The following is a 23,323-nucleotide window of genomic DNA, read 5'->3' as shown; positions in this document are numbered from 1 at the left end:
AGGCACCACCCTGTGTATCACTTCTTTTGGAGGGCGTTATAGGGCAGTATCTCTCAAACCTCACCGTACATAAGAATCACCTAGGGGCCTTGTTAAACTGCAAGTTCTAATTCAGAAGATCTGAGGTGAAGCCTAGTCTACTTTTCTAACTCTTTCCCAGGTAATGCCAACACTGACTATAGTGGGAAGGCTGTGTAAATTTAGTCTTTTTTAGTTCACCATTATACTATATCCTCATGTCCAGCAAAGTGATCAGCGTATAGGGGGTACTTAATAAATATTTACTGAGTGAAGGAGTATATGAGGTTGGTGTAGGTGTAGAAGTTTTGAGGGTAGAACTATAACATATTTGGGGTGTTTGTACTTCTGTCATATACTTCGTGAAATTACCTAATACGAATAAGGGTGTTAATACTAATTTATTTCTGGCTTTGCCACCTGTTGCCTCAACTCTAATCCTTGAAACAGTGGCCCTATACACATGGAGCATAATGAACCCTGGCTTCCAAGCTCTGAGGAAGTACTTGCTTGTAGTCTGAAATCCCTGTAAACAAATCCTCTCCATCCAAGGAGGGAGCAGAGTTAAGGGAACCTGCTGAGGTGGGGATTTGCAGATTTTTGGTGCCATTCTGAGTAATTGCTACCTTGGCCTCCTCCAAATCGAATAAATATCCTTTGAACAGAGTATATGAGAAGGACGTTCATTACTCTACAGCACATAAATGTAATAATATTGTCATTATTTACTATTATCGTTTATGATGATGATAACGACACTGGCAGTTGAGCGATTAAGTATGTGGGGAAGTTGGGGGAGGGGGCAGAGGGCTGAGAGAGGGCAGGAGAAAGAGGAACCACATCTCCCAGAATGCCCCGGGAAAGCACACGCCACGGCGGCGCCCCACCCCTTTCGCCAAATGGGCCCGCCCCTCAGATGACATCACCTCTGTGACGTCACGGCGCCCAGAGCGAGGCTTGGGTAGGAAGGCCGACTGAGCAGGAGTCGTCCGCTTGTAGTGGAGGCTGCTAGGAGCCGGCCAGAGGGTGAGCGGGCGAGCAGGGGAGGGAGGTAGAGCAGGCAGGAGAAAGCGTCGCGCGGCGCAAAGGAGCGCCGGGGCCGGGCCGCGGCGGAACCATAGCCGGAGAGGGGCAGCCCGAGCCGGGCGCCGCGGGGTCCCCACCCCCACTCGGCCGGACAGTGCCAGGTGTCCCCCCGTGCGGGGGGCGGCGGCGGCGGCTGAAGGGACCCGACTGAACCGCGGGGGTGTTGTCACCTCTACCGACGAGCCGGCGCGGCCGCGGGCTCCTCACAGCCGGGGCCCGGGGCCCGTGACAGACGGGCCGAGGAAGGGAGAGAGGCGGCGGCGGCGCAGGCGACGGGGAGGCGGCGGCGGCGGCGACACCATGTCATCTCCCAGTCCGGGCAAGAGGCGGATGGACACGGACGTGGTCAAGCTGTATCCTTCTTGGAGGGGAAATTCGGGCTGTGTATGTGTGGCGGTGTGGGGATGCCCAGGGCACCTCCTGAAGCCAAGCAAGGGCCTCGGGGCACTCCAGGCCACTGTCGGAGGCTCCCTTCCCTCCCCCCAGTGCCTACGGCGGCTGCTGGGCACCTCCCAGAAGCCGAGAGCCTTTTCTGCTCTCTTTTTATCTGCAGTACTCCCAAATATGCCTTGCTTCTCGCTCTTCCTGCACCCCCAGTGCCCGTGACTTTCCTCCACGGTGTTTGGACTCCCAGGCGGCCTTTTTTTCTTGTTGCAGGACCAGCCGCTTCACGCTCTTCACCAGCACCGGGCCCATTTTCAGGGTTCTTCTTTCCTGTTTGCTTGCTCTGGATTTAGGGACCCAAGGTAGAAATTCCCAAGAGGAAAGCCTTTCTCTTGAGATGCCCCCATTTACTCTACTCACAATGCTGCTTGAACTGGGGTAACTTAAGTGACCTTCTTTATCCCTAATTCCTTTCTATATTAGGAAGAGAGTAGGTTGCTCAGGCCCCCCTCTTCTAATATAGAGCTCCTATGTATTTTAAATCAGGGACTTCTGTTAAGCTTTCTGGTCCCTAGAAGGACCCTGCTGTTTTTTCTTTGCACTGACAAAGCCTATCCCACCCATAGTTGTATGCGATGAGGACCACCCCCCGCCCCAGGCCCTTCAGCAAGCCACCCTCCATGTTGTGGATATGACAGCTGTGGAGAGGGAGAGAAAGAGGAGCTCCTGGACAAAATAGCTCCTGTACTAGCCACTTAAGCAAAACTCTTTCTGTAAGAGTAAGGTTCTTGGGGAACACTTGCCTGATCTTGCCAAGTGACACCATTTAATCCCTCCCTCCAACTTTATACACTCTGGAGGTTGCAGTGGGAAAGCTATAACTGAGAAGAGTCCTTCAGGCAGTGGTTTTGGTTGGAGTCCAGACTGCTTATTTCATGACCAGCTAGCGAAATTCCCGAAGGTTCCTGTGACAAATCGAGGAATTTTTTTTTAAAGGGTGAGGGGAGCCCTGTGTTCTGAACCTAGTAATCCCTGGGAAGAGGGAGAAAGTAGGGGGCAAGTGGTGGTAATGTGTGGAACACAGTTAAAAAGTCCTGTCTCTTGTTTCTTTCTGCCTCATCCCCCATCCTCCCACCATTTCCCCCTGTTGCAGGGTTTTGTTTATATAACTCAAGTTGTTTGGTTAAATTCTTCAGGTGAATTCCTTCTTTCTTCCTTTTGTTACCATTTCTGATTGAGTTTTACCTCTTTGTAGAGATCTCTGATTATTGTCAAATACTCAGTTGTGGAAATTGCTGAAGTTTTAAAGTAGTTTTTGCATATGTTGAAAGTGGGGGATGGGAGGGAAGTTGCCTGGGCAAGAGATTATTTTTTTTCATAATCTTTTCAGAAATACGGTGTTATTCTTCTTAGGGAAAACTTGACTAGAAATTAGGAACAGTAGATCAACTGAAGTTTAGGGTTTGGAGTTTAGAATTTTTGGGGAGTGGGAGTGGGGGTTGGAAAGAGCAAGTAGTAAAGTATAATGTACCAAATATATGTTTAGGCACAAGTGAAATCAACTCTTTACAAGCTGTTTGTGGCAGTGATTGTTCTGTAAATGTGTGAATGATACCAGTAATCTTGGCTTCTCATAAGGTTTCAGGAAAACTTGTAACTATGACTGTGTACATTTTACACAAAGCAGTTTTGGGTTTTATTTTTGTTTAGAAATAGGAAATGACATGGTGGCACAATCTTGAGTTATTTTTATCTTGAATTGAGAGTTACTGTCACACCTAATGCAAATTTCTAATGTTTAATTGGGATGGAGGAGGAGAGAATTCCAGCTGTTTTTGATTGATGTCAGATTCTCAAATTATCTACATATATATATTTTTAAAAGACTGGGGATAAAGGAGGAGGCCTAACTTGACCTGATGCCTTTTCCATACAGTGCCTTTTGTTCATTTAGTAGTTGTGGCATCTAGAATGGTTACCGCATTTGGGAGACGGGGTGTGTGTGTGTGGGGGGGGTGGAGAGGGAGAGGAAAACAGACAAAGAACAGCAGGGTGTCTTTTTTTCTCCCCCTAAGTGGCTTATTTCATAGCTTATTTTTAGTAGAAGATGAAGAAAGGCAAAGATGCATTGGCCTTCTGTTCTTTCCCCACCTTCCTTCTTTTTGACAAAAGAAGGCAGAGGCGCTTTAAAATTGTAGATCTCTGAGATAGGAGGATAACAGTGTTAAGATTTAAAAGCCAGAGATTATCTTTGTTTCTTGTTTGTTTTTTTCCGGTATAACGGAGTTTGGAAGTTAAAATTTTCGGATTTCCTTTTGTGTGTATGTTGTGTGGGTGAGATATTTTTGTGGCCTCCTTTTTCTGTTGAATTCACATCAGTAGGCCCAAATGGAGCCAACAGTTTTTGAGTAAGGTATATTTAGCAAAAAATTTAAAGAAAAATTCTCCAACCCTCTACTAAAATGAGTACAATTGTGTGAAAGGGATAGGGGGATGGGGAAGGAGGTTGAAAATGAAAGATGGTGGAGAGGAAGGAAGTAGGAAGAAAAGGTCTGAAGGAATGTACTTCTTGCCCCTCAGTGCACCTTGATGATTTCTTTGGTGTGGAGACTGATAGCTGGTTTCCTTACAATCTCCTCTTTCAACCCATTTTTGGATGTCTCCTGAGCGTAATTATACCACCACAGTTTACAGCTTGGAACCTATGTAGTAGCAAAGGAAAGTAGCCTTGTGGGGGGAGGAGAGAAGAGAATGTGTAACTAATTGGCCACTGCCTTTCACCACCTGGCTAGGTTCTTTTGGAGACCCATCTCTGGTTGTTTGGAGTTAGTGATATTTCTTTTGTGATGGGTTGGTAGGAGGAGAGCTGACTCCCAAGTTATGCAGGGAGTGTGTGTTTTGCACCAATGCACTTAATAATCTGCTGGGTGATTATGTTCTGAAACTCTGACTCATTCATTGTTTCTCTTGTCCTTTGCTAAGGGTTGTGCAAACCTCCCCAGGAGCCTAGAAACTGATTTACATTACTTTGGGGCCCTGTAGGAATACGTCCTGAAACAAATTTTGCAGTTAGCCTAAATCCTGTGGAATGGGCTCCGATAGTGCTACCATTTGCGAAGTCAGGTAGATTGGTAATCCCGTGCTGCTCCCAGCCTGGCAACCTTTGAGGTTTCTACTTCCAACCAGCTCATGATTTAGATTGTCTGAGAGCAGGGACTCTGGTGACCTTAAAGCGTGATTTGCCCTAAAGGAATATCGGTTTAAGTTCTCTCTGGTGGAGGAACAAACAGCTCAGATTACACGGGTTTCCTTGTTGGTGGGGGTTACTTGTCTCACCCCGTTGCACAGCCTGGGTGATCCTTTTATCTGTGAACCAGTGGCCCCTGCTGAAGGCTAGAGCTGCTTGTTTTGGAAAAGCGTATGCAGGCAAAAGGCCGCAGGCACTGCTCCTCACCGCTCATTGGCCACCCTGTTACTACCCGGAAAAAGGAGGAGGGGAGGAGCTACCAAACAGCTGATGGAGAGTGTGACAAGAGTGTGTTTATATACAAAAGAAGTGGGGGCTGGGGAGGACCTATGAGTGTTAAACGAAAGAGAAGAGGAAAATCTGACCTGTTAGAATACAGTAAGTGTGCAGGAAAATTAAGGTTAAATCTCAAAAGTGGATCTGGTAATATTGGGGACTTGGCATATACCATGGTGTTAAGTAAGATTTTGGAATTTATAATGCCAAGAGGTTGCAAATACTGTTTTTTTTTTTAAGAGGGAATACAGGAACAAAACAGGGTTCTTTGCTTTAAATGCACTTAACAGATATATGTAGGGATTCAAAAGTATGGTAGAAATGTATACTTCCCTTCTAAAAGCTTCAAGAGTGATGATAGAAGGAGGCAGGTCTTATACTAAATTCAGTGAATTTTATAGACTCATTGGTGTCTGCTTTTGGGTTTCAGAACCATTCTATAACAAATTCAAAAACTCAAATGTTTAGTTGAGTGAGGTGGCTCACATCTGTAAACCTAGCACTCCAGGAGGCTGAGGTAGGAGGATCACTGAAGTCATAGATTGGAGACCAGCCTTATCAAGCAGCCTGTGTAAGAGTGAGACCCTGTTTAGTAGAGACCCCATCTCTACTAAAAATAGATAAATGAGCTGAGTATTGTGGGTGCCTGGAGTCCCAGCTACTCAGGAGGCTGAGGCAAGAGGATCACTGGACCCCAGGAGTTTGAGGTTGCTGTGAGCTAAATTGATGCCAGGGCACTCTAGTCTGGGCAACAGAGTGAAATTCTGTCTGAACAAAGAAATGTTTGAGTACTCCCTTTGTGCCAGGCATAGTGCTTGGAATTAAGAGGTGAAAAATTCAGTGTAGGTGGTTGTGGTGCTTATGTAATTTAAAAAGTTTTTTTGTTTTTTTGAGACAGAGCCTCAAGCCGTTGCCCTGGGTAGAGTGCTGTAGCATCACAGCTCACAGCAACCTCCAACTCCTGGGGTCAAGCGATTCTCCTACCTCCGCCTCCCAAGTAGCTGGGACTACTGGCGCCTGCCACATCACCTGGCTATTTATTGGTTGCAGCTGTCATTGTTGTTTGGCGGGCCTAGGCTGAATTTGAACCCGCCAGCTCAGGTGTATATGGCTGGTGCCTTAGTCGCTTGAGCCACAGGCGCTGAGCCATTTAAAAAGGTTTTTTTTTTTTTTTTTTTTTTTTGTAGAGACAGAGTCTCACTGTACCGCCCTCGGGTAGAGTGCCGTGGCATCACACGGCTCACAGCAACCTCTAACTCTTGGGCTTACACGATTCTCTTGCCTCAGCCTCCCGAGCAGCTGGGACTACAGACGCTCGCCACAACGCCCGGCTATTTTTTTGTTGCAGTTTGGCCGGGGCTGGGTTTGAACCCGCCACCCTCGGCATATGGGGCCAGCGCCCTACTCACTGAGCCACAGGCGCCGCCCTAAAGGTTTTTAAAAAATGTTTTATTTTAAATCAGAAAGGACAGACTGTTTATGATGTTGGGTCAGCAAAATATATGTGTGTGTATATATGTATACACACACACACATACATATGTCACCTTGTTTTTTGAGTAACTTCACATTTACTCTTAGAATGGACTTTTCAAGGAACAAAAGGTTTGAGTTTTGTGTAATGGGATATCCTATATAGGGATCTGTACTCTTGTTATTTAGAAGATATTAAAAAACTAAAACATTAGGGCGGCACCTGTGGCTCAAAGGAGTAGGGCGCTGGTACCATATGTCGGAGGTGGCGGGTTCAAACCCAGCCCTGGCCAAAAATTGCAAAAAAAACAAAACAAAAAAAAAACTAAAACATTAAAATGTGTAGCCATTTGTCTTTGATTTTGGCTTTGGTATTTTGCTGTTAATCAGTAGTTATTCTATCCCTGAGTTAGTCTTTGTTACTCCTTAATTTGTGTTCAAAGAGTAGACAATTCTGTAATCTTTTAACTAGTTCCAATGTCAGTTGGAGACCTGTGATTTGCCTTTTCTGTGGCCTCTTTTTAGTGACATAGTGAGATGAAGTTGGAACAGTTTTATTGTCTTCAAGCTGAAAGTTAAAAGATTTGGCAACTCCCAGGGTTCTGAATTTGTCTTCCCTGCCTGGATTTTGGTGACAAATATAACATACTGGTGCTTATTTTGGTTAAGCAGGAACCTACGTGAGTAAGCATTCACAGCTTCAGAACATCTGATTCCTGCAGAGCAGTTCTAGTAAATTGCACGCAAGCCTAAAAATCCAGCTTTTAGGGGTAAAAATCTTTTGCAGAGGTGACCCATAAAAGACCCTTCCATATTTGTGTACATGTATTGTACCAACCTAGATTTGTTTTTTCTAGTGATGCAGTTTCTTAGCCCCTTGACCTGCATTTTGTAGACTTTTTTTTTTTTTGAGACAGATTCTCATTTTTTGGCCTCAAACTTTTGAGCTTAAGTGATTCTCTTGCCTCAGCCTCCCAAGTAGTTGGGACTACAGGTGCCCGCCACAACGCTGGGCTATTTTTGGAGACCAAGTCTTGTTTTGGCTCAGTGTGGTCTCAAACTGGTGACCTCAGGCAATCCACCTGACTCGGTCTCCCAGAGTGCTTACAGGCGTGAGCCACTGCGCCCGGCCTTTATAGACATTTTAGAAATTTGATATCTTGTTCAGTGCCATCAGATTTGATGGTACCAAGAATCATTGGATTTTTAGGCATGCAATTTGGACCTTACGTTACAGTGCTAACAATGTAATAGTTTTTTTACCTGTAGACCCACAATGTGTTTGGTAAAATATTTTTTTTTTTTTTTTTTTTTGTAGAGACAGAGTCTCACTTTATGGCCCTCCGTAGAGTGCTGTGGCCTCGCACAGCTCACAGCAACCTCCAACTCCTGGGCTTAAGCGATTCTCTTGCCTCAGCCTCCCAAGTAGCTGGGACTACAGGCGCCCGCCACAACGCCCAGCTATTTTTTGGTTGTAGTTTGGCCGGGGCCAGGTTTGAACCCGCCACCCTTGGTATATGGGGCCGGTGCCTTACCGACTGAGCCACAGGCGCCACCCTGTTTGGTAAAATATTTTAAAAACTTAGTTGGGCTTTCTAAAAGTAATAAAATAATTTAGAAAAATATAGGTTACAAGAAGAGAGAGAAAGTAGTCATCCATAATCCTATCCTTTAAACAGTGGTTCTCAAACTTTAGTGTTGTAATCACTTGCAGTTTGTTAAAAAGGGTTATAAGGTCTCACCTCTGGAATTTTCTTTTCTTTTTTTATTTTTGAGACGGAGTCTTACTTTGTTGCCCTTGGTAGAGTGTCCTGGCATCACAGCTCATAGCAACCTCTAGCTCTTGGGCTTAGGTGATTCTCTTGCCTCAGCCTCCTGAGTAGCTGGGATTACAGGTGCCCGCCAAAACACCTGGCTATTTTTTTGTTGTTGCAGTTTGGCGGGGGCCGGTGAACCTGCCACCCTCAGTATATGGGGCCGGCGCCCTTCTTTTGTTTTTCTTTCTTTTTTTTTTTTTTTTTTTGAGACAGAGTCAAACTATTGCCTTGGATAGAGTGCCTTGGCATCATAGCTCACAGCAACCTCTAACTCTTGGGCTCAAGCAATTCTCTTGCCTCAGTTTTTCTTTTTTCTTTTTTTTTTTTTTGAAACAGTGTCACTTTGTCACCCTTGGTAGAGTGTTGTGGCGTAACAGCTCACAGCAACCTCCAACTCTTGGGTTTAAGCAGCTCTCTTGCCTCAGCCTTCTAAGTAGCTGGGACTACAGGTGCCTGCCACAATACTGGGCTATTTTTTGGTTGCAGTTGTCATTGTTGGTTAGTGGTCCTGGGCTTGTTTCTAACCTGCCAGCCTGGGTATGTGTGGCTGTTGCCATGCTACAGGAGCCAAGCCAGTTTTTCTATTTTTAGTAGAGATGGGGTCTCGCTCTTGCTCAGGCTGGTCTAGAACTCATGAGCTCAAGCTATCCACCCACCTTGGCCTCCCAGAGTGCTAGGATTATGAGCGTCAGCCACCATGCCTGGCCACCTCTGGAGTTTTCTAACTCAGTGGGTCTCAGGATTGAGAATTTGTAGTTCTAAGTTTCCAGATGATGGTGATGCTACTGTTGCTATTCCAGTGACCACAGTTTAAGAACTATTGGCCTGGGGCAGCGCCTGTGGCTCAGTGAGTAGGGCGCCGGCCCCATATGCTGAGGGTGGCGGGTCAAACCCACCCCCAGCCAAACTGCAACAAAAAAAAATCGCCAGGCGTTGTGGCGGGCGCCTGTAGTTCCAGCTGCTCGGGAGGCTGAGGCAAGAGAATCGCGTAAGCCCAAGAGTTAGAGGTTATTGTGAGCCGTGTGACGCCACGGACGGCACTCTACACTCTACCCGAGGGTGGTACAGTGAGACTCTGTCTCTACCCAAAAAAAAAAAAAAAAGAACCATTGGCCTTATATTCTAACATGATGATGTTTTTTCCTGTCTTGTTTCTCCCTAGGATATGTATTGTTTTCAGCCAACCTGTTGATTATACTGTATATGTCTGCTCTTTGCTTAATATTTTTGCAACTTTTCCCCCAGTTAAAAATACCATACACAATGAATAGCTCATATAGTGTGCCATCCCATAGCTGTGCCATTGATTTCTTCGCCATTTTTCTCTAATGAATAAAGTTGAAACTATCATCTTTGTGTGTAAGGCTTTTCTTTGGGTTATTTCTGTTTTCCCAAAATGGGATTCTAGATCACAGAAGGTAAACATTTGAATTAAAATATTTAATTAAAAATCTTGGAACCCCTGCCAAGTGTGTAAACTTTGGGAGGCTGAAGCAGGTGGATTGCTTGAGCTCAGGAGTTTGAGAATAGCAAGAGCCCCTTCTCTACTAAAAAAAAAATAGTAAAACTAGCTGGGCATTGTGGTGGGTGCCTATACTCCTACCTACCTGAAGCAAGAGGATTACTTGGGCCCAAGAGGTTGAGGTTGCTATGAGCTATGATGATGCCATGGCACTCTACCCAGGCTGACAGAATGAGACACTGTCTTAAAAACAAAACAAAACATTTCTTTAAACTTTTGAGCTTTTTGTGATAATGGTGATCCTTAATTTAGGCATACTTTTGTACTTCTCAACATGTCTGCTGTGAGTTCGTAGGTGAAATATATTCATGAGCAGATGGATGTGATTGGCAAGAGCTATGAAATTAATTTTGGTATCTTGAATTCTTTTTCCTTTTGTTTATTGAGGTATAATTGAGGTTTCCTTTTGTTTATTCAGGTATAAATATATATATATTTACTTTTTTTTTTTTTTTAGAGACAAAGTCTCTATCGGCCTTGGTAGAGTACCGTGGCGTCACAGCTCACAGCAATCTCCAGTTCTTGGGCTTAGGCGATTCTCTTGCCTCAGTCTTCCGAGTAGCTGGGACCACGGGCACCCGCCCCAATGGCTAGTCATTCTTTGTTGCAGTTTAGCTGGGGCTGGGTTTGAGCCCTCAGTACATGGGGCCGGTGCCCTACTCACTGAGCCACAGGTACTGGCCTAACTATATATTTAAAGTGATACATTTGATAAGTTTTATTGTTATGTATCCCCCATGAAGCCTATGACCACAATCAAGATAGGGAACATATTTCCCCACAAGTTTCTCATGCCCCTTTGTAACTCTTCCCCCTCTCCTTTCAACCATTGATTTGATTTCTGTTACTATTCAGGGGTCTTCAAACTGCGGCCTGCGGGCCACATGAAACAGTGTGATTGTATTTATTCCCATTTTTTTATTTTTTATTTTTTTTGTAGAGACAGAGTCTCACTTTACTGCCCTTGGTAGAGTGCCGTGGCGTCACACGGCTCACAGCAACCTCCAGCTCTTGGGCTTATGTGATTCTCTTGCCTTAGCCTCCCGAGCAGCTGGGACTACAGGCGCCTGCCACAACGCCCGGCTATTTTTTGGTTGCAGTTTGGCCGGGGCTGGGTTTGAACCCACCACCCTCGGCATATGGGGCCGGCGCCCTACTCAGTGAGCCACAGGCACCGCCCTATTCCCATTTTATTTTATTTATTTATTTATTTTTTTTTTGTGCTTTTTGGCCGGGGCTGGGTTTGAACCTGCCACCTCCGGCATATGGGACCGGTGCCCTACTCCTTGAGCCACAGGCGCCACCCCCCATTTTATTTTTTTAATTCAAAATAAGATATGTGCAGTGTGCATAGGAATTTGTTTTTTTTTTTTTTTTTTTTTAACTGTAGTCCGGCCCTCCCACGGTCTGAGGGACAGTGAACTGTCCCCCTGTTTAAAAAGTTTGAGGACCCCTGTGTAGATTATTTTGCATTTTCTTGAATTGTGTATAAAGGGAATCAGTCATACCGTGTGTATTCTTTATGTGTGTGGATTCATTTACTCATAATTTTGAGATTCACTTAACCATTCTTTTTTTTTTTTTTAAGAGACAGTCTCTCACTTTATTGCCCTCGGTAGAGTGCTGTGGCATCACAGCTCACAGCAACCTCCAGCTCCTGGGCTTAGGCGATTCTCTTGCCTCAGCCTCCTGAGTAGCTGGGACTACAGGCGCCTGCCACAATGTCCAGCTATTTTTTTATTGCAGTTTGCCGGGGCTGGGTTTGAACCCACCACCCTCAGTATATGAGGCTGGCGCCCAACTCACTGAGCCACAGGTGCCACCCATTTGTTCATTTTTTATTGCTGAGTAGTATGCTATTGTGCGGATATACCACAATTTTATGTATTCACTCCCCTCTTTTATTTTTTATTATTTTTTTTTTTTTGAGGCAGTCTCACTATGTCACTTGTGACAGAGTGACATGGCGTCATAGCAACCTCCAACTTTTGGGCTTAAGCCAATTGTCTTGCTTTAGCCTACCTCGTAGCTGGGACTATAGGCGCACACCACGATGCCCGGCTATTTTGATATTGTTGTCGTTGTTTAGCAGGCCTGGGCCGGGTTCCAACCCATCAGCCCTGGTGCATGTGGCTGGTGTACTAACCACTGAGCTACGGGCACCACTCCTGGTCTCCAACTCTTTTTTTATTTTTTTTATTTTTTTTTTTATTATTTTATTTAAACTTTTTTTTTTTGTAGAGACAGAGTCTCACCTTACCGCCTTCAGTAGAGTGCCATGATGTACACAGGACTCACAGCAACCTCTAGCTCTTGGGCTTCCGCGATTCTCCTGCCTCAGCCTCCCAAGCAGCTGGGATTACAGGCGCCCGCCACAACGCCCGGCTATTTTTTGGTTGCAGTTCAGCCGGGGCTGGGTTTGAACCCGCCACCCTCGGTATATGGGGCTGGCGCCTTACTCACTGAGCCACAGGCACCACCCCTGGTCTCCAACTCTTAAGTGTTAAGGGATCCTCCTGCCTTGAAATCCCAGAGAGCTAGGATTATAGGTGTGAGCTGCTGTGCCTGGCATCTATGTTATTTCTAGTTTGGGGCTTTTTTTTTTTTTTTTTTGAGACAGTCTGACATTGTCACCCCTGGTAGAGTGCTTATGGCGTCACAGCTCACAGGAATCTCAAACTCTTGGGCTTAAGGGATTCTCTTGCCTTAGTCTCCCAAAAAGCTGGGACTATAGGCACCCTCAAAATGCCTGGCTGTTTTTTGGTTGCACTTGTTGTTTAGCAGGCCCTGGCTGGGCTTGAACCCGCCAGCTTTGGTGTATGTGGCTGGTGCCCTACTCACTGAGACATGGGCACCGAACCCAGTTTGAGGCTTTTACAAATAAAGGTAATATGAATGGTTGTATGGACATAATGCTTTCTTTTCTCTTGTCTAAGAGAAATAGCTGGATCATTTGATAGGTATATTTAATTTTTTTTTTTTTTTTTGGATTTTGGCCGGGGCTAGGTTTGAACCCGCCACCTCTGGCATATGGGACCAGCGCCCTACTCCTTGAGCCAGAGGTGCCACCCAGTATATTTAATTTTTTGACCAGTTACTTTAAGTTTACTGATGGTGGTCTGTATTTCATACACAAGTAAAATTGCAACATTAAATTGTTTCTATTGTGTATTTTAACTTGTTCCTTAGGCATTGTTTTTCTTTTTTTCTTTTTTTTTAGAGGCAGAGTCTTACTTTATTGCCCTTGGTAGAGTGCCATGGCATCACAGCTCACAGCAATCTCCAACTCCTGGGCTTAGGCGATTCTCTTGCCTTAGCCTCCCGAGTAGCTGGGACTACAGACGCCGGCCACAATGCCTGGCTATTTTTTGGTTGCAGTTTGGGCAGGGCTGGGCTCGAACCCGCCACCCTCAGTATATGGGGCCAGTGCCCTACCCGCTGAGCCATAGGTGCTGCCCTATGTTTTTCAGCTGACTTCTATCAGAGGTCTTTTTTCCCTCATTTTAAATTAATGAATTAAATTTTTGTTGTGGGCCAGGTGTGGTGGCTCATGCCTATAATCCCAATGCTTTGGGAGACTGAGGCAGGAGGATCACTTGAGCTTAGGAGTTCTCAACCAGTTTGGGAAATGTAGCTCAGACTGGGTTGCCCCCGCCCTCAAAAACAAAACAAAACTGCTATTAATGGCGGTGAGCACCTATAATCTTTCTTTTTTTCTTTTCTTTTCTTTGTTTCTTTCTTTTTTTTTTTTTTTTGAGACAGAGCCTCAAGCTGTCGCCTGGGTAGAGTGCTGTGGCATCACAGCTCACAGTAACCTCTAACTCCTGGGCTCAAGCGAGTCTCTTGCCTCTGCCTCCCAAGTAGCTGGGACTTTAGGCACCTGCCACACGCCTGGCTATTTTTTGGTTGTAGCCATCATTTTTTTTTTTTTTTTGTAGAGACAGAGTCTTACTTTATGGCCTTCGGTAGAGTACCGTGGCCTCACACAGCTCACAGCAACCTCCAACTCCTGGGCTTAAGCGATTCTCTTGCCTCAGCCTCCCGAGTAGCTGGGACTACAGGCGCCCGCCACAATGCCTGGCTATTTTTGGTTGCACTTTGGCCAGGCCGGGTTTGAACCCGCCACCTTTGGTATATGGGGTCGGCGCCTTACTGACTGAGCCACAGGCGCCGCCCCTGTAGCCATCATTGTTGTTTGGTGGGCCTGGGCTGGATTTGAACCTGCCAGCTCAGGTGTATGTGGCTGGAGCTTTAGCCGCTTGAGCCACAGGCGCCGAGCCTCAAGGTTTTTGTTTTTGTTGTTGTTATTTATAAAATCTTAGTTGAGGTAACATAAATAGAAAACTAGATCCAAGTATGCCTGGTTAATATTACCTCAGAAGCAACGAGGCTGCCACTCAGTCCACTGAAAAATAAATTTAGTTGTTTTGTGTAAATGGTGCCGGTATAACTTTGGTTATCTTGATTATGCTTTTCAGTCAGGTGACTTTATATTATGTAGTTTCTGAAAAGTTGATTAATTAAAAAAATTAAAAATTTGGTCAAGCATTTCCATTGTAGCATTTATCTATAGAAGGTTGATTTGGTTAGTCCCCATCTCACTAAGAGGTCACCAAGTGTAATATGGTTGAATGTTTTGTCTCATGGTCTGATAGATTGCTGGATGTTTGGTATCTTTTTGCTAATCCTTGAATCTAAGTCTATAAATAAGTTAGTACATTTCTTTCTTCTTTTTTTTTTTTTTTTAAAAAACAGAGTCTCACTTTGTCACCCTTGGTAGAGTGCTGTGGCGTCACAGCAACCTCCAGCTCTTGGGCTTAGGCGATTCTCTTGCTTCAGTCTCCCGACTAGCTGGGACTACAGGTGCCTGCCACAACACCTGGCTATTTTTTTCTTTCCTTCTTGGTTGTTGCAGTTTGGCTGGGGCTGGGTTTGAACCCGCCACCCTTGGTATATGGGGCCTGTGCCCTACTCCCTGAGCTTCAGGTGCCGCCCAGTTAGTACATTTCTTTGGCAACGAAGTCTTAACCACATAATACTTTATTTCACTCCAAAGGAAAGAACCCGGATTTGGTTTTTTCCATTAACAAATGTTCACTTTTGGGCGGCGCCTGTGGCTCAGTGAGTGGGGCGCCGGCCCCATATGCCGAGGGTGGCGGGTTCAAGCCCAGCCCCGGCCAAACTGCAACAAAAATAAAATAGCCGGGCGTTGTGGCGGGTGCCTGTAGTCCCAGCTGCTCTGGAGGCTGAGGCAAGAGAATCGCGTAAGCCCAAGAGTTAGAGGTTGCTGTGAGCCGTGTGATGCCACGGCACTCTACCTGAGGGTGGTACAGTGAGACTCTGTCTCTACAAAAAAAAAACAAAAAAACAAATGTTCGCTTTTGCTGGGCATGGTAGCATGCACCATAGTCCCAGGTGCTTGGGAGACTGAGGCAGGAGGATTATTATTATTATTATTATTTTTTTTGGCCAGGGCTAGGTTTGAACCCGCCACCTCCGGCACATGGGACCGGCGCCCTACTCCTTGAGCCACAGGCCCCGCTCACGAGGATTATTTGAACCCAGGAGTTTGAGGCTGTAAGTACACTATGATTGCATTTGTGATTCGCCACTGGACTCTACACTGAGCAGCACAGTGAGGCCCCGTCTCTAAAAACAAATGATAACTTTTACAAGGCCTTAGCTTCTCACAACTGTGAATTGTACTTGCTTAAATCACCAATCCAAACTAAGAGAGCCTAATGAAATAATTCCAAGATGTAGATCTTAGTTTGGATTTTTATTTTTCAGGCAGTTTTACTCTGTTGCCCTGTGTAGAGTGCCATGGCGTCATCATAGCTCACTGTAGCCTCAAACTCCTGGGTTCAAGCAACCTTCCTGCCTCAGTCTCCTGAGTAAGCTGGTAGTACAGGCAGCTGCCACAGGCTTGGCTGGTACTTCTATTTTTAGTAAAGACAGGGTCTTGCTTTTGCTTAGTCCTGAGCTCAAGGGATCCTCTCACTTAGGCCTCCCAGAGTGCTAGGATTATTGGGTGAGCTACTGGGCCCGACCTGGGAATGCATTTTATTTTATTTTATTTATTTATTTTTTTTTTTTGAGACAGTCTCATTATGTTGCCCTTGGTACAGTGCTATGGAATCACAGCTCACAGCAACCTGAAACTCTTGAGCTTAAGATATTCTCTTGCCTCAGCCTCCCAAGTAGCTAGGACTACAGGTGCGCGTTACAGTGCCTGGCTATTTTTTTTTAAATTGTAGTTATTGTTCGGCAGGCTTGGGGTTGGTTTGAACTGCCAGCCTTGGTATATATGGCTGATGCCCTAGCTGCTGAGGTATGGGTGCTGAGCTGGGAAATGCTTTTAGTTTTTTGGTCGCCCTTGGTAGAGTGCTGTGGCATCACAGATCACAGCAACCTCCAACTTTTGGGGTTAGGTGATTCTCTCGCTTCAGCCTCCCTAGTAGCTGGGACGACAGGCACTCAACTACAAAGCCCGGATGTTTTTTTTGTTGTTGCAGTTTTGCCGGGGCGGAGTTTGAACCTGCCACTCTTGGTATATGGGGTCAGTACCCTACTCACTGAGCCACAGTTGCCGCCTGGGAAATGCATTTTAAATGCTTGTATTTTCTGAAAGGCATCTCTGCTCTTTATCTTAACTTGGTGGCTGATATTAATGTTGGTTTTGACAACACTATACTAACATGTACAGTACAAATACACATCTGGTAACAGAATCATCAAACGAATTGAGGGGAAGATAAAGCACTGATAATTGTCACCATGATTTGATGTTATTACAAACCTAAATCATTCCATCTTCTACAACCATGTTCTTTTTTTTTTGTAGAGACAGTCTCACTTTATCGCCCTCGGTAGAGTGCCGTGGCATCACACAGCTCACAGCAAACTCTAACTCCTGGGCTTAGGCGATTTTCTTGCCTCAGCCACCTGAGTTACTGAGACTACAGGCACCTGCCACAATGCCTGGCTATTTTTTTGTTGCAGTTTGGCTGGGCCGGGTTTGAACCCGCCACCCTCGGTATATGGGGCCAGCACCCTACTCACCGAGCCACAGGCACCGCCCCTACAGCCATGTTCTTGATAATACAGGAAAATAAAATCTTTTTGGGGGGTGGGGGGACAGAGTCTCACTTTTTCACGCTTGGTAGAGTGCCATGTCATCACGGCTCACAGGAACCTCAAACCCCTAGGCTTAAGCTGTTCTCTTGCATCAGCCTTCCAAGTAGTTGGGACTATAGGCACCTGCAACAATGCCGGGCTATTTTTAGAGACAGGGTCTCGCTCTGGCTCAGGCTGGTCTCAAACCTGTGAGCTCAGGCAATCTACCCTTGGCCTCCCAGATGCTAGGATCACAGGCATGAGCCACCAGCCTGGCCAAAAATAAAATCTTTTGTATTTTGCCTGTGTTCATGTATCTTAAAGGATTTCAAACAAAAACAAAATACCCTTCTCAGCCGGGGTAGTGGTGGTGGCTAATGCCTATAATTCCAGCACAGTCCCAGCACTCTTGAAGGTGGAGGCAAGTGGATTGCCTGAGCTCAGGGTTTGAGACCATCCTGAGCAAGAGTGAGACCTGGTCTCTAAAAATAGCTGGGTATTGTGGGCGGTGCCTGTAGTCCCAGCTACTTGGAAGCTGAGGCAAGAGAATCGCTTGAGCCCAAGAGTTTGAGGTTGCTGTGAGCTAAAGACGCCAGGGACTCTACCGAGGGTGACCAAGTGAGACTCTGTCTCCAAGAAAAAAAAAAAAACCTTTTAAGTTTGATTTGTTTTGTGGTTGGAAGAAAGGGAGAGGAAGTAGACCTGTGAGTGTGTTTGTTAGTTGAATTATCTGGATTGTTGCCCATTTCTCTTGGCAGTAAAGAAGGGCAGTTCTTTTTTTTTTTGTAGAGACAGAGTCTCACTTTATGGCCCTCGGTAGAGTGCCGTGGCCTCACACAGCTCACAGCAACCTCCAACTCCTGGGCTTAAGCGATTCTCTTGCCTCAGCCTCCCGAGTAGCTGGGACTACAGGCGCCCGCCACAACGCCCGGCTATTTTTTGGTTGCAGTTTGGCCGGGGCCGGGTTTGAACCCGTTACCCTCGGTATATGGGGCCGACGCCTTACTGACTGAGCCACAGGCACCGCCCCAGAAGGGCAGTTCTTAAATGTTGTCTTTGATTATAACGTATCATATGTTTGAGTATACCTGGATTGTCACTTTTTCCTCTTTTTTTCCCATAGGCTCTTGGATTAGAAAAGTTAGTGACCAGGGCGGCACCTGTGGCTCAAGGAGTAGGGCGCCGGTCCCATATGCTGGAGGTGGCAGGTTCAAACCCAGCCCCGGCCAAAAACCAAAAAAAAAAGAAAAGTTAGTGACCAGATTCTTTTATTTTTTTTCCTGCAGTTTTTGCCTGGGCTGGGTTTGAACCTGCTACCTCTGGTATATGGATGCCACCTCTGGCATCCTACTCCTTTGAGCCACAGGCACCACCCTTTTTTTTTTTTTTTTTTTTAATTTCTTAAATTAAAAAGAGGAATTCTTAGTCTTCTTTATTTACTTCTGCCTTTTACATTCTTTTATCTTTTTTTTTTTAAAGGTTTATTTTATTTTATTTTTGCAATTTTGGCCGAGGCTGGATTATATCAGGACGACTATATGGGTAGTTCATAAAGACTATAATTTCGTTTTCATAAATTGTTTTCAAGTTTGCATTTCTGTTTACTGTTAGTGTTCTTAGCTTGTACTTTGATTTCTAGGAATTAAGACAAACTCACTGGCAGGAAAGTACCTCTAGATTAACTACACACACACACACCCTTTGGAGAGAAGGTGTTCCTAGATCAGTGGTTCTCAACCTTTCTAATGCCGCAGCCCTTTAATATGGTTCCTCATAGCAATGAAAATCATTTTATGGTTGGGGGTCACCACAACATGAGAAACTGTATTAAAGGGTTGCAGCATTAGGAAGGTTGAGAACCACTGTTCTAGATCTTTTATAGTATTTTATATTCAAGCTAAATTAAGTGTTTGTTTCTGGGAGTTTGAAAGTCTAAGTATACTTGGTTTATTTCACTTTCTGCAGTTTGGTAATTATATATCAAATTTCATGCTAAAGATGTAGTATACAACTTTATGTATCCTTTGAATGTAAAAATAGCAGGCAATACCTTGAGTTTGCCTTAACTGTGCCAGTGAAGTCAGACGCAGTGAAACTTTAGACCTGAATTTTGTGTTCCTGTTTTTTACAGATTGTTTGAACTGAGGAGTTTGAGGGTGCTGTGAGCTAGCTTGGGCCACAGAGTGAGACTCTGACTTAAAAAAAAAAAAAGTGCTGAGATTCTAGAGTAAGTTTTTATAGTGATGGATCTGGAGCCAACTAGGATTTCTTATGCTTTCATCCCTAATAACTTTGCTTATGTAGTGGGTGCTCAGGAAATACTTGTCAAATGAATTAGGCTAAATAATATACTGCTTGTTTTTCACCAATCCTTGAGTTATTTTTAGACTAAACTTGGAGATCTATTAATATAATTGAAATATTATGGAAATCATGCTGGAGATGGATGAATCTTCCTCATACGGTGGGAACTTCATTTCTTTTAGTGCAGATGCTATTTGTCTTTTTATATAGTGTTCATTTTTCCTCATTTAATGTGTGTGTGTATTTTGTGCAATTATCTTAAGTGCTAATACTTCAAGTCTATTAAATGCCATTTTTGGATGGCATGTTTTAAGATTGCTTGATTGCTAATATTATTTAAGATCAAAGGGAATCATTTAAGATTATACTTGGGGAAAGAACAACTGAAACTTCTGTTACTTCACTTATAAAATAGAATACCTTGAACTCATCCAAATCATGGAGCTCATCAATACTTGGTTTTGTACATGTTTATTTTATTTTATGAGACAGTCTCACTTTGTAACCCTGGGTAGGGTGCCATGGCATCATAGCTCAAACTCTTGGGCTTAAGCGATTCTTTTGCCTCAGTCTTCCAAGTAGCTGAGACTACAGGTGCCCGCCACAACGCCTGGCTATTTTTTGTTGTTGCAGTTGTCACTGTTGTTTAGCTGGCCCACGCTGGGTTCAAACCTGCCAGTCTCAGTGCATGTGGCTGGTGCTGTAACCACTGTGCTACAGGTGCCGAGCCCCGGTTTTGTACTTTTTATGTGTCCCAAGTTTGTTTACAAAGTTAGTGGTTCTGGAGTGGCTGTGCTTGAGATTTGATAGTATCACCTTCTTGGGCTGCTCAGGACTTTTTTGAGGACCTTTGTTTGTTTGTTTTTGTACCTTTCATCTGTATGAAGAAAGTGAAGATTTTATTCAAGAAGTGCTTTACCCACTGAGCAACAGGTGTAGCCAAATATTTAAAGATCTCATTTTACAGATGCAAAACCTCATGTTGTGGTTTACATTTAGTTTACATTAACTGTACACATACGTCTAGCTTTTTTTCTTTGTGTGTGCATGTGCATGTTTTGTTAGGAAGGAATTTTGCTCCTTAGGTAACCTATTGGTAAGTAACTGAGAGGTTTTGGTGCAGGTGTTGCCTGCAGACCCCTAGGGATCCCCAGGCACTTTCAGGAGACTTTAAGGTCATAATTTATTTCACACTAATATTAATTCATTATTTACTTTCATACTAATATTAATTCATTATTTACCTTCTTTGTGTGTATTGTTATTTGTACTGATAGTGTAATACCAATAGGAGATAAAACTACAGATGCCTTCGCACACCAAAAACACATTAGTAGTCATTGCATTCTTTTTTTTTTTTTTTGTAGAGACAAGAGTCTCACTGTACCACCCTCGGGTAGAGTGCCGTGGCGTCACACGGCTCACAGCAACCTCTAACTCTTGGGCTTAAGCGATTCTCTTGCCTCAGCCTCCCGAGCAGCTGGGACTACAGGCGCCCACCACAACACCCGGCTATTTTTTTGTTGCAGTTTGGCCGGGGCTAGGTTTGAACCCGCCACCCTCGGCATATGGGGCGGGCGCCCTACTCACTGAGCCACAGGCGCCACCCCATTGCATTCTTTTTTTTGAGGCAGAGTCTCACTATGTCACCCTCAGTAGAGTGCTGTGGAGTCACAGCTCACCGCAACCTCCAAATCTTGGGCTTAAGCAATTTTCTTGCCTCAGCCTCCCAAGTAGCTGGGACTATAGGTGTCCGCCATAATGCCCGGCTATTTTTTTTTTGTGTTAGTTGTCATTGTTGTTTAGCTGGCCCAAGCCATGCTAGCCCTGGTGTATGTGGCTGGCACTGTAACCACTGTGCTAGGGGTGCCAAGCCATTCATTGCATTCTTTACCACATAAGTTTAAAAAAGGAAAATTCCATTGAAACATGTCCTTGATAAAGGAGTAAAGATAATTTTTAAAATTTTGATTCTCAGGTACATGTCTTTTTAATGTTTCATGTGATGAAATGGGAAGTACCTTTGTGGTACACTGGAAGTATGGCGATTGTCTCTCAAAAACTTGTGTGATTTTGAGTTGCCATCTGAACTTGTTGCTTTATCGTGGAATGCCATTTTGACTTGAAAGTATGACTGACAAATTATGGTTATTCAGATGTGGGTGTTTGGCCGACATTTTCTCAAAAATGAAAAAACTGAGCCATCACTTCAAGGAAAACTGACAGTTTATGTTGCGAGTGATAAAATTTGAGTTTTAAAACAAAAATTAGAATTTTGGAGAACTTGTATAGCCACCATGTGCTTGACGGTTTTCTGATACTTACAAACACTTTGACATGACTTTTTGATGTTGTATGATGAAATGTGTCAACATTTGGAAGATCTCTACAAGTCAATTGATCCAGTATTTTCTAAATGGCCAATACATGACAGAAAGTCACATTTGGGTAAAAGATGCATTCAAAATGCAAGGTAGACCAGTGGATTTCTTTCTTTCTTTTCTTTTTTTTTTTTTGAGACAGTGTCTCACTATGTCGCCCTCAGTAGAGTGCTGTGAAGTTACAGCTCACAGCAACCTCAAATGCTTGGGCTTAAGTGATTCTCTTGCCCCAGCCTCCCAAGTAGCTGGGACTAAAGGCACCTGCCACAAGCCCCCGGCTATTTTCTGTTGCAGTTGTTGTTGTCTTAGCTGGCCTGGGCAGGGCTCAAACCTGCCACCCTCGTTGTATGTGGCTGGCTCCGTAACCACTTTGCTATGGGTGCCGAGTCAGACCAGTGGCTTTTAATGTAAGAGTAGAAGAGTTCATTGGTACAATTTCAGATTCCATGTTGTAGTTAGTCTTTAAGGAAACTACTGCTTATTAAGTTTTGGTATAATGTCAATGAAGAATGTCCAGAATTATCTGAAAAGTCTATTAAAGTACTCCTCTTTTCTTCTAAGTTTGTTCAGAATGTTGTATTAGATTGAGTGCAGAAGCACATATGAGAATTCAGCTTTTAAACATTTTTTTGAGACAGAGTCTCACTTTGTCTCCCTTTGTAGAGTGCCGTGGTGTCAAAGTTCACAGCAACCTCAAACTCTTGGAGTCAAGTGATTCTCTTGCCTCAGCCTCCCACATAGCTGGGATTACAGATGCCCTCCACAATACTCGGCTATTTTTAGAGATGAAGTCTCACTCTGGCTCAGACTGGTCTGGAATCAAGTGAGCTCAGGCAATCCAACCACTTTGGCCTCCTGAGTGCTAGGATTATAGGTGTGAGCCAGTGCCCCCAGCAAGAATCCAGCTTTCTTTTTCTTTTTCTTTTCTTTTCTTTTTTTTTTTTTTTTTTTTTTTTTGAGACAGGCGTCTCACTCTCTCACTCTGTTGCTCTGGGTAGAGTGCTGTGGTGTCATAGCTCACAGCAGCCTCAATCTTTTGGGCTGAAGCAATCCTCCTGCCTCAGCCTCCCGAATAGCTGGAACTACCCCCACACCCAGCTATTTTTTCTATATATATATTTTTTTTTTTTTGTAGAGACAGAGTCTCACTTTATGGCCCTCGGTAGAGTGCTGTGGCCTCACACAGCTCACAGCAACCTCCAACTCCTGGGCTTAAGCGATTCTCTTGCCTCAGCCTCCCAAGTAGCTGGGACTACAGGCGCCCGCCACAACGCCCGGCTATTTTTTGGTTGCAGTTTGGCCAGGGCCGGGTTTGAACCCGCCACCGTCAGTATATGGGGCCGGCGCCTCACCGACTGAGCCACAGGTGCTGCCCTATTTTTTCTATTTTTACTAGAGATGGGGCCTCAATTTTGCTTTGGCTGGTCTTGAACTTCTGAGCTCAAGCAATCCACTCACCTCAGCCTCCTAGAGTGTTGGGATTATAGGCCTGGCCTGAGAAGCTTTCTTTCTTTTTTTTTTTTTTGTAGAGACAGGGTCTCACTTTATGGCCCTCGGTAGAGTGCCATGGCATCACACAGCCAACAGCAACCTCCAACTCCTGGGCTTAAGCGATTCTCTTGCCTCAGCCTCCCGAGTAGCTGGGACTACAGGCGCTCGCCACAATGCCCAGCTATTTTTTGGTTGCAGTTCAGCCGGG

At 44.7% G+C, this 23,323-nt stretch overlaps 1 protein-coding gene across 1 annotated transcript in view; it reads left to right on the top strand.

Annotated features, from left to right (window-relative positions):
- The first annotated feature begins 1,390 nt into the window (after positions 1-1,390).
- The window catches only part of UBE2H (ubiquitin conjugating enzyme E2 H), a 126,360-nt gene continuing 104,427 nt past the window's right edge, over positions 1,391-23,323 (top strand). Inside the window, exon 1 of the mRNA XM_053553857.1 lies at positions 1,391-1,457. Within this exon, the coding sequence (XP_053409832.1) occupies positions 1,405-1,457 (53 nt within the window). The 5' untranslated portion in view covers positions 1,391-1,404. The remainder of the gene's footprint in view (positions 1,458-23,323) is intronic.

This window comes from Nycticebus coucang, chromosome 11 (genome assembly GCF_027406575.1).
Source record: "Nycticebus coucang isolate mNycCou1 chromosome 11, mNycCou1.pri, whole genome shotgun sequence".
NCBI lineage: Eukaryota > Metazoa > Chordata > Mammalia > Primates > Lorisidae > Nycticebus > Nycticebus coucang.
Note: the sequence above shows the minus strand (reverse complement) of the source record. Positions and strands in the feature narration are given on the sequence as shown.